This window comes from Chrysoperla carnea, chromosome 1, assembly GCF_905475395.1.
Source record: "Chrysoperla carnea chromosome 1, inChrCarn1.1, whole genome shotgun sequence".
Lineage (NCBI taxonomy): Eukaryota > Metazoa > Arthropoda > Insecta > Neuroptera > Chrysopidae > Chrysoperla > Chrysoperla carnea.
The window spans coordinates 126931390-126943507 of record NC_058337.1 but is presented as its reverse complement, the minus strand read 5'-3'; the positions used below and the strand labels follow the sequence as shown (position 1 = coordinate 126943507).

Sequence of the window (12118 nt, the reverse complement as noted above, 5' to 3'; positions counted from 1 at the left end):
ACTTCCTAAAAATAAAAGTAAAATCAAAATATTTTGATTAAGTTCAAGCAGAAACATTAATCAAGTCCAAAGGTAAAGGTTATTTTTAAGCTGTTATTGATTGTATTGAAGGTTTAATTAAAGATGTATTAAAAAGAACACATTAGGTTATTCTCGACAGTTTTTAAATCGCGGACCAGTAAGCTTTGTGATAAAATTTTGCAGTCCTGCGGTCTTTTTGGAACGAAGTTCCTTACGACAGACTTGGAGGAGATAGGGATTTTGCTGCCCGACCGAACTGAAAAAATATGATAGTAAAACCGTAAGAAAAAGTCCGTGGAATAAAACCGTTAAATGATACGTGCGCAGGCGCGACAGTAATGTAATCTATTCTATGTAATTTTCTGTTGTCAAACAATAATAAAGACATATTTTGTTATTTTAGTTGATAATTTGAATTACGATTTTTTTTATTTTACGCAATTTATTATTATTTCCTAAAATACTGAATTTCCTAAATACTTTCATGTACTTAAATAAAAACTAATCAGCAAAATTTAAAAGAAAAATCAAGAAAACCTACATAAACTTGAGCACTATTTTTTTTTGCAAATTGTGTCGATTCTACATTAGCCGAAGGAACTTCGTTCCTACCTGGTGTCCCACGACACCACATCTTTTTTTTGCCAAATTATATTGTTAGAGGGAGTAACTAGGACCCTAAAGTCGTGAAAATCTGAAAGAATTTTGGACGACATAAACTATGAATTCAATCATCAAATGGACGTGATTCTTGTATGTTTTGGCTCTAAATGCTTAGTTTTATCGAAATTAGAAACAAATGCTCTTAAGAAAATCAAAAAAAAGTTTGTTTTAAATTTCAATAAAGCTTCGTATATGAGATAATTTTGATTCAAAATATGAAAAAATCGGGTTCATTGGACGACTTTATAGCCATCTCAGAAAATATTTTGGAATGGTTAGGACTATTTTATCCAAATCGGAAACAAAATTTTGTTTCTTTTTTTGTTAATTTTTTTAAATTTTTAAGAAACTACAACATTTTTTGTTTCAATAAAACTAAGTGTACTTATTAGGGTCATTTTGACCTAAAAATTGTACAGGTGTTTTTTTTTTAACTTGACATTTTCGAAAAAATAAGTCAGATACCAAAAATTGTTTCAAACAAAAGTTTGATCATTTGAAAGCCTCGAACGAAAGCCAAAGTAATTTTTTTTTAGGTGGATAAGTTCTAAGTCAAATTGTGGCCAATTTCATTTTTTCAAATAGAATCCTATATTTTTTGTAGGTGATATAGGCGGATGTCGTATTTTATAGGGGGGAAAGATTGTGATTGAGATTGCAAAAAATAAAAGGTATTTTCATTGATTTATTTTGCGAAAACTGTTGTTTTTTAAGAAAATTCGTAGAATGAGAAAATGTGTTTTTATTTAAACACGAAATCATTGAAATTTCATTAGTATATTTTTGGCAAATGTCAAGTTAAAAAAGGCATCCTGTATATAGTTGAGTGTTATATGAGGATCGTGAGTGAGAATGCGATATCTTAGAAAGAGGAAACACATAGTAATCTAAATTGTAGTTGTATTAACCCAATAAATCTGTCAACGCAATCACGATTACTATCATATATTGCTCATATGTGTACATAGTATAGCAAGCGACACATGGTCTCAGAACGTATTAGATAAGGCTGCCGCTTTTACAATTCACTTCTATGTTAGCCTAAAAATTCGTCATAAAATTAATTATTGTATATTGTTTTTAACCATGGCTCCCACTCAAGAAAAGCTTGCGAGGATGCCATATCAAGAAGGTCTTAACAGATTAGGAGATAATCTGAAAAACCAACAATTAAAGGCATGGACCAGCTGCGAGGGAGGGCGAATCGCCAAAAGCCTGTTGGGTGAAGGAAACTCGCTCGGTAACAGAACCGAGGAGATCTTGAAACTAAACAGAGCTGGTATAAGAGTCATCGTAGAGTTACTCACAGGGCATGACAACCTGAACAAGTTCCAACATCAGATTGGAAAAAGACAATCACCCGCGTGTGACAGATACGGAGAAAATTCAGAAGAAACATCGATCCACTTTCTCTGTTACTGCTCGGCGCTCATACAGCAGCAAAGGAAATGGTTTGGTCCGGCTATAGTCGAACCAGAAGAAATTAGGAAACTCAGCGTTAGGCAAATCCTGGGTTTCAATACATTAGTTGGTTATAATAGCCACTGAAAAGCGTAGCGGGGATAGAGTACATGGGTCTACTTGGCTAGGTGCTCTGAACCATTGCCTCGAGGCGCGATCCTCGAGCATGGCCCGCTAACCTCCATACCCATACCCATATTGTTTTTTTCGTAAACTTAACGGTCAATTACATCATATTTGGCAAAGTTACTTTCTAGAGCAAAAAACGTGAACTTAAAATGTTCAAAAATATTTTCAAATTAGTATGGATCCTTTACATGTTAAATATCGACAAATTTGCAAATTTATAGCCCTAACAAAGAGCTGTTAGTGTTTCTACAATTTTCTTTTACAATTTTATATCGTTGAAAATTACCTCTTTGCATAAATCCGTACAAAACTACTCTTGGTCGGTCTCACCATGTCGTAAAAAATACCTTAAACTTGATTTTAATACAACATAATTTTGGATTATTTCCACGTGCTAACCAAAAATCTTCAAATATAAAAAGGCCTTACCTTTATCGTTGAATACATACATACTCATATACATACATATACATACCTGTACACAAATCTGTTAGTCTTATTTATAAACAACTAATAAATGCTGTTGTTACTGAGTGACTATAGTGGTGAAAAAGTAGACCATTGACACAGATAACTGGAATCTCCTCATAATATAACATGAAACTAACAATACTAAAATACCTATAACAACAAAATACAAACCTTTGAGAGTTAACTCTTTTCATGTATAGATAGATAAACTTTAAGTCAGTGGGTAACTTAATATAAGTCGATAATCATACCCGATGTATAAAATAAAATTTATATGGTATTCAAAACTTCCTATAATACAGTGTGTTGCATTTAAGATAAAGACACTATTATATTTTCGTTATTAATAGAAATATCGACTTGAAACTTTACACAGGCATGCAAGGTAACAGGTCACATTTTTAACAAGTGAAAACAAACAATTGACTGAGTTAACTATTGAAATACCATGTATAGACAGTGATGATTAGTCTGTCGCATTACACATACATACATGTCACACATATTTAACTGCTATACCCATATAAGACTACAATTTGAGCATAATATACGCTTTCACGGGTAAACAGTGATGCTTACGAAAAAATGTTTCAAACAAAAGTTGTTTATTTCTTTATAAGGAACATTTTTTTTTGTTCTATCTCTAACGGTTTACCTAATTGACCTATGTTGCTCATTTACGAACTCGACCTCCCTTTTTTCGTCCTCAGCAAGCTCTACAAATTTTACCTTCATATCTCTTTTCGTTTTTGAGTTATCGTGATGACAGCGGACAGACGACAGACGACAGACGACAGACAGACAACCGGAAATGGACTAATTAGGTGATTTTATGACGACAGACGACAGACAGACAACCGGAAATGGACTAATTAGGTGATTTTATGAACACCTATACCAAAATTTGGTTCATAGTATTAATATTTTTAAGCGTTACAATCTTGGGACTAAACTTAATATACTTTGGTATATTTCATATACATGGTATAAAGATACTAAACCAAAATCAAATTTAAACTTAGCCTAATACAAATTGATAAATAGAGCCGATTCTTAATATTTTGCCTAAATATCGAAAAAAAATTGCTTAGAAATTTTTTTATATCCATAAATCGATTTTCATGACAGAATTCACATTTTTAATTTGGTTATTATATTGGTCTATACTTAAAATTATTACAAGTTTATTGAAATATTTAACATTATTAAATTATCAATTTGCAATTAGAGGCAATTTTTTTACTCAAATATGCTAAATATAGTCTAAAAATTAAAAGTAACTTAAAACTTTTAGAAACCGATATAAGCTGCAATAAAGGAATATCAACTGATAAAAAATTTCCAATTTTCAATCACAAAATAATGCTTCCATAATATTTTTAATAAATTTTCCCGTGACAATTAATGCTACTATTGCTAACATTAAAAATGAATTTTAAAAAATTTTCTTAAAATGATTTCAATATCAAAAATATGCTGCTTTTTTGGGAAAATTCACTAGGTAACGCAGTAATTTCAAGAAGAAAAGTAATATCAAAAATCCAGAAGTCTTGAAATCGGAAGGATATGTCTTTCTGTAGTTTATAGACAATCAATAACGTACACGGTAAGAACTTTTTTGTGAATATCACTATGTCAGTATCGGTGTGAACGGCATACTAAATTGACAATTTGACAATTAGTTACATTGGCAATAGTTATGGCTAACCAGTCAATGCGATATGGATATCAGGCCCATACTGGTTGGCTATATCATAATACTTCTGGTGGATAGCTTTATTATATACTGTAATATTACTTATGCTATCATAGATACTATAGTATCTGTCTCTATATCATACCAGCATTGTAGTAACGCAATACAATTATTACCGTGTATATCTAGATCTTTTAAAACTGTCTATCACTAATTCAAAGAAATGCTGTGGCAACACTGCAGAAACCATTTTTAGTACTTCATACCTCAAACGAACTATATATGAAAAAAACGATACTTTGGCGTGATTTTTGACGTTACCTCGAAAACTATATGTCCAATTATCAATTAAGTGCATGTTTTTGTATTTTTGGGGTTAAAATAATCATATATATTTCGAAATCAAAACTAAAAATTTTCTCTCGATTTTTTCAATTTTCATAACCTTTATGTTATGAGATTTTCCTTTAGAAAGTCGAAAAAATCGTTAACAATTTTTCCCTTGGAATTCGATTCTTATTAACTTCGTTAATATGGTTAATTTAATCCAAAAAATTCTAAAATATCTGAGAAAAGTGATATCTCTAAACGACTTTTGACGTTACTTCGAAAACTACTAAAATTTTTTGCATTTTTCATAAACGCTAAGTGTGAACATACCTTTATATGACTTGATACAGCTAAATGTTATACATAGTTAAGAATACGTTTTTTTTTTTTCATGAGACAAAAAAAAATTTGCATCCTACATGAATAATGCTCTCTAGTTATAGAGTTAGCTGCTGGCTGTGTGGATTGGATATAGAAGAAAGAATATTGTTGGTTGTGTTGTATTGAGGACACCATGAATCACAACAAGTAAGTAGTATTACTTCCTCTTCAATAAAAATTAAAAAATTGAATATCATGATGATTTTATATAACGTTTAACATGTCTTTAATGGTTCATTAAAATAATTATATACTTTTTTTATACCATGTATATATGAAATATACATAGTATTATAAGTTTTTATACCATGTATATATGAAATATACATAGTATATTAAGTTTCGTCCCAAGTTTGTAACGCTTATAAATATTGATGCTACGAACAAAATTTTTGTATAGGTGTTCATAGAATCACCTAATTAATCCATTTCCGGCTGTCCGTCCGTCCGTCCGTCCGTCTGTGGACACGATAACTCAAAAACGAAAAAAGATATCGATCTGAAATTTTTACAGCGTACTCAGGACGTAAAAAGACAGGTCAAGTTCATAAATGAGCATCATAGGTCAATTGGGTCTTGGGTCCGTAGGACCCATCTTGTAAACCGTTAGAGATAGAATAAAAGTTTAAATGTAAAAAATGTTCCTTACAAAATAATAAACAACTTTTGTTTGAAACATTTTTTGTAAACATCACTGTTTACCCACGAGGGCGTTAATTAGGTACAAATTTTATAGTATGTATTAATATAGGAATATCAAAGTGAATATCTTTTGTTATTTACATGACGTCAAAAAAAAACAAACGATTGCGCATCAACACTTGCGCATTATATGAGAATATCAGTTAAATATGTCAGATATGTATGTATGTGAAATGTGACAGAGTTATCAACACTGCCTATACATGGTATTTCAACAATTAACTCAGTCAATTGTTTGTTTTCACTTGTTATCATTAATTTCCAGTAACTGGACATTTCAACAATTTTTATTACTATTTTTATCCAAGCAAAAAATAAGTTATATTATAATTCTCACAAATTTTCTACCGAAGTTTTGATAATGAAGTGTGCTTAACGACTTAAGGACCAAAACTGAAAAATGTACTTTTTATTTCTACTTGCCAAAAGAGAAAATTTAGTAGTGATAATGAAGTGCGCTTAACGACTTAAGAACCAAAACTGAAAAATTTAAAATTAAGTAGTGTGTTATTTTCTTAAATCAAAATATATTTTTCCCTGAAAATTTTGGAAGTATAATTTTTTTTGCTTACGAGTAATTAAATTGAATTATACGATGGATACAAAAAGAAACTTACCTTATAAGTTTTGGCTGAAAAATTCCTAAAAATAGTTGTTGCAAAAAAAGGTAGATTTTTTAAGGTGCTTACTTTAAGTTTCGTATGATGAGAAGAATGGTAAGTATTTAAGAAGATGAACTTTACTTTCAAGGACTATTTGTTTAAACACAGAAAATCATAACAATGGTGAAAAATATATTAAATTTCGGGAAATTAAAATGTAGGTATCTTGAAAATTGTTGTATAGGTATCAATTAAATGAAGTAATATTAGTTGACTTTTCGACGAAGACGGACCATTTCTTGGCGTTTATCTATCCACTGATTGTATTACTTCTTAAATATTTACAATTCCATTTCACCTAGATCTGAAGGAATTTGATAAGTTTGAGAAAAAAACCATATTTTTTGAAATAATTTTCTTTTTTTTTTTCATAAATATTTAAAATGTATGGTACAATTTTTTTTTTATAATTAATATTTGTTTTTTGTTTAATTATAATAATAACATTTACAGATTAAAAAAAAATTCAACAAAAAATAACAATTCTTAAAAACGACAATAAGTAAAAATTAAAAAAAAAGAAAGAATAGGATAGATAATGAAAAGAAAAAATAAACTAAAAAAAAAAAATTAAAATTAAATTGTTTTGTATTATCATTTTTAGGGGAAATATTTTTTAATTTTTCTATACATATGATACAAAATATATTTATAAATATTTTTTTAATTATTTTTAAGTGAGAAAAGTTAATTAATTAATTGTTTATTTTATTTTAAAAATCGACTTGATTATGTTACAAAATTCTCAAAAAAATATTTCTATTTTATTTTAAGGCATAATTAAATCACAATATTTGTTTTAATGTGTTTATTATTTCGAAGCGAATATCATCCTCTAGGAAACAGAAATAATTAATTCAAGGATAAAAATCGAATAATTCTTAACAAAGAGACAAAATAATTTCGATTTTTTAAGAAAATTCGCTTCAAAGCTTACGTACTTTTTATGGGAAAAATTCTGTATATTTATATTCTCATGTGTCTACAAGTAAAGAAATATGGTAGTTTATCAAAAATCAAATTTTAATAATTACTTATTTTTAAAATAACTTATTTTGATAAACTCACCATTAAATAAATAAAAAAAAACGCAAAAAAAAAAAAAGAAAAATTAATATGAGATCTAATAATATTAAAATTATTATTTTTTTTAACTTAAAATAATTTTGAATAAAAGAAAAAATTGTCTTTAACTAAACAATTGCATTAATTATGAGAAAATGTGTGTATTGTTCAGCGCATATTTACATATTTCACAAATAACACCCGTATTCTAAGGAAAATTTTGTATAATCGATTTTTTGTGTGTGACTAAAAAATAGAAGGAAAAACATTCATAATTAATGCAATAAAAAAAATTGGGTTCATATGACGTCACTATATCTGTCATATAAGTGTTTTGTTTTTTTTTGTACATAGTACATACATTTTATTTAAAAAAAAAGTGTCAACAAAATTACTAAACTTAATAAATAAATTATTTAAAAATAAAACAAGGCCAAAGAAAAACAAAATTTAAAAAAAAAATAGTGAGGGGTGTGAAAAAGTGTGTTTTTTTTTTCGTTGTAAATACAGAAAAAAATATCATCATTTTTGTTTTTAATATTAAAAATTGCACATGTTGAAATTAGGAGACTGTATTTTTATAACTGTATTTTACACACAACATCATTTATTTGAGGTACCTTTTATTATAGCACGTATTTTAAATAATGTCTTTTTTTATTTACTTCACGTAAAAAATAGTGCAGGGCGTTATTGTATGATTCTTTAAAAAAAAATTCTGTGCTATCAATGATTTTATTTTATAGGAATCAAAAAGTAAAATAATCACATTTTGGACGGAAGATATTATTATTATTATTTTTTTAATGATACAATAACGTTCATAAACGATCGTAGGTTTTTTTTTGCTTTAATTCTTCAGTTTAAAAATATAAAATTAAAACTAATACGATTGAATGTCATGATTCAATCATACGTGAACTATTTACAGAGGAAGAATTAAAATCATAATTTATTTTGAGGCAAATTTATAAAATTTCTTTTAACAGCCTGTTAAGTTCTCTTAATGACTAATTTTCATCAAGCATGATTTTTTATGGGGATATAAAAACTTTAAGATTAAAATTCCAAGAACCATGAATATTTGGTAGAAAGTTTAAGTAAGCTTTGAGTCCGAAATGAATTTTGGGGTTATCGATTTAGATGCACTAATTTGTGAGCAATTGGCGCAAAAAATATGAAACTAGTACATAAATTTCAGTAGTGGCTTAAAAAAATGCATACCTACCATTAACCCCCTAACCAAAAGAGGGGTGTTATAAGTTTGACTGCTTTGTATGTGTGTCGGTCTGTCTGCCATTGGCATCGCAGTTCCTAACAGATGACTCGATTTTCATTTTCTTTGCTTTGTTGAAAGGTTCTTTTCTAAAAATCCCACGAACCGGTTAGGATTTTTTCGAGGACTACAGTTTGCACGTGAGTGGGAGCTATGTCTCACAGTTTTCCCCTCATTATGGAAAATTACTGATTTGAAGTTGTGAGTGCCTAAAAAATCTAGCTTGTTGAAGATTAGTCTTTGCTAGGACCGTTCGGCTTTTATAAACCAAATTAAACCTTTCTTTAATTGCTATCACAAAAAGGTTATCATTCTTTAGTACTTACTGACTTTACAATGATCTGTTAGAAGCATATGAATATTTCAATTGCACTTAACCTCAAAATTTGTGCACTAAAAATATTTTAAAAATAATCTGTGGCTTGGAAACCAGTTCCAATAACCTAAGAAAAAAAAACATTACTAATCACGTCCAATTCGTTTATGAATTTGCTGATGTTTAATTAAATGTGCTTTTTGTCGGAATGCTTTTGCGCACGTCTCACAACGGAACGGTTTCTCACCGGTATGCGTACGCAAATGTACTTTAATATTTGATTTATTTAAAAAACCCCGATTACAAATATGACACCGATGTACAGGTTTCTCTTTACCTAATAAACTTAAACTTTGTTCGGAAGTAAACACTGATGATGACGTGGAATTATTATTTGAACTTGATGTTGCTTGATGTGCTACAGCCGCAGCGGCAGCCGCCGATTGATGTGCCTTCTTTTGTGAACGATTACGTTGTTTTTTTGGAATTGATGGCGTATGTGTGGTTGTTGTATGCGGATAATTTAATAAATCCGGACTACGTATTCGATCATCTTGTAAACCGCTTAAAACGTTACCGTATTGCTGTTGAATATAACGTCCATTTAACATTACACTATCGGTTGTGGAAACAACATTCGCGGGGGGACTAGAAGTTGATATTAAATCAACACCCCCATAACTCGTTGAACTTGGTGCTTCTTGTTTGACAGCCGGAGGAGGACCGTTTTGTAAGCGATTTTGCAACAACGGCATATAACCGTGAGTTAATAAACTTTGTAATGTTGACGAATTATTATTTAACTTATTTTGTTGATACGACGATGAATCCAATTTATTACGATTATCATACTCCGTATGCCCGCCAGTTACTTGCTGTTGCGGTGAATGTGGTAAAATAAATTCCGACATTCCATCTTGTGAGATAATCATATTCTTTTGTGGTTCCACACAAGCACCATCAATCCATGCATCTAAATCCATCCAACTGTCACGTGAATCACCACAATTTGGATCACAGTGTTGTGGATCATGGCCACAATCTAATTGATGGTGATTATTATTAGGAACAGTTGTATCAGCAATCGCTGAACCAATAATTGCGGCAATATCTTCAATTGATGAGATATCATATTCATTCATTTCATTTTTTACATGATTATTTCCGGCGGATTCGACTACACAACAAGAATCCGCTACTACCATACAATCACTATATTCTAATTTCACACCACCTGACACTGAATCAACACATTCGTCTACTAAAACACCACCGGACGCACTAGAATGTTGTTGGGGATGATATAACGATGCTAAATTATGTTGATCATTCATTGATTTAATATTTATAACGGTTGAATCCGGCGGTGAAAGTGCTGCACTTGTACAATCCGCTGCAACATTTATACATGTTGAACTCGAAACAATATTGTGATTGTTATGTTCATTCGATGAAAATGCATTATTGTTATTGTTATTATGACTATTATAATTTCCATTATTATTCCCACTTTTCCTCGATGAAATCGTACCACAGTTGGGTGATTGTGGGGATGTTGTTGTTATTATCGTTGTTGAATTGTTATTTTCTTCGGATGAGAGTAATCGTGCTTGATGATGCTGCGCGATTGCATGATAATGATGTCCTTGAATTCCATTTATACTTAAATTTGCTGTGTAACCAGTAAATGGGGGTAATGGTTTCAATTCGGCTAGATTTGAGGATGCATTGTTATTGTTACCACTTCCACCACTTCCCGTGGAGTTTAATAACAGACTATCTAACGCATCCATTGTTACTTTTGTTGCTAAATCATTTTGATCGTCTGTGCTGTTATTGTTATTTGTTTCTAAATCACTATTATCTAATATCAATTTTTGTGTATCTAATAAATATTCGTTATTGTTATTCGGATTTGCTTGGGACCAACATGTTGTCAATAATAGTGTGTCTACATCCGTGTCATGCGGATGATGATGGTGATGATGATTATTATGATGATGTAACCCCCCACTACTGACCCCTGCTCCACCGCCACCAGGGACAAGACCACCGATTAAATTATTTGATGTATTATTTGTGTTGCTACCACTTGTCATTGTTTTACCGGTGGCATTTGTTATTCGACGATATTTTAGTGTTTCCATAACAGCTTTTTTGTTAAAAGGGTGCGTTTGCAGTAGTATTTTTGAAAAAGGGGGTGTTTTAAGATGTTACCGATTTTTCTTTGATGCTTTATGGTTTTCAATTGTGGAGTATTTTGATGTATAGGATGTTTCTCTTGGACGATCGATTTTTTTTCATTTTTTTGATGGTTTTTGTTAAAGGTGTTTCTGAAACATAAATGATAGAAATTTCGAAATTAGAAGTATACTTGTTTTGAAAATTTCTTATTGGTTAAAAAATATAGCATAGTTAAACGCGAATGAGGGGGTATTTTATGTGTGGAAATGGGGAAAATAATTAGAAACAAGAATTAAAATGTAGACAATATTCTAGAACATGGTTTTGCATCCACACCTTTTCGCTAACTATGAAATTCAACCAAAATCTTATCTAATCTTAATTATTCTTCGGCGAGATAGTTGTAATTTTCATGTGTTTCTGTTATTAATTAGTTAAAAGATATAGCATATGTGTAAGTTCAAGTTAGCTTTTTTCAGGCTTTCAGAGGTAATCCGCGAGACATCGCCCTTTTTGTTTAATAATCAATTCATACTTTAAACTTTAAGAGTAGCTTCCTTTTGGCAAGTCCGACAACTTAAATATGACTTTATCATGCTCATTTGAAATCGCGGAATATTAGAATAAAGTCGTAGAGAGAAAGTTTGATAGACTTGCCAAATGGAAGACACTCACGAAGTTTTAAGTATGTATTGATCATTTAACAAAAAGGGTGCTGTTCTGCGGCCTAAGACTAGTATTAATAAACCAATATCGATCCG

The 12118-nt window shown here is 30.2% G+C and overlaps 1 protein-coding gene across 1 annotated transcript; it reads right to left on the bottom strand.

The window, feature by feature from the left end:
* Positions 1-9319: 9319 nt before the first annotated feature.
* LOC123294578 (ichor) lies at positions 9320-11272 on the bottom strand. The gene is made up of 2 exons (XM_044875658.1): positions 10046-11272; positions 9320-9976 (listed from the first exon to the last, which is right to left on the bottom strand). The coding sequence occupies exons 1-2, from the start codon at positions 11270-11272 to the stop codon at positions 9320-9322; spliced, it is 1884 nt and encodes a 627-aa protein (XP_044731593.1).
* Positions 11273-12118: the final 846 nt, after the last annotated feature.

Bases quoted from the DNA above. Each gene is read 5' to 3' on its own strand.
- LOC123294578 (XM_044875658.1), bottom strand. From the start codon at position 11,272: ATGACAAGTGGTAGCAACACAAATAATACATCAAATAATTTAATCGGT. The intron at 9,977-10,045 runs GTAACTGGCGGG...CAACAAAATAAG, and splicing joins CACATTCACCGCAACAGCAA to TTAAATAATAATTCGTCAAC.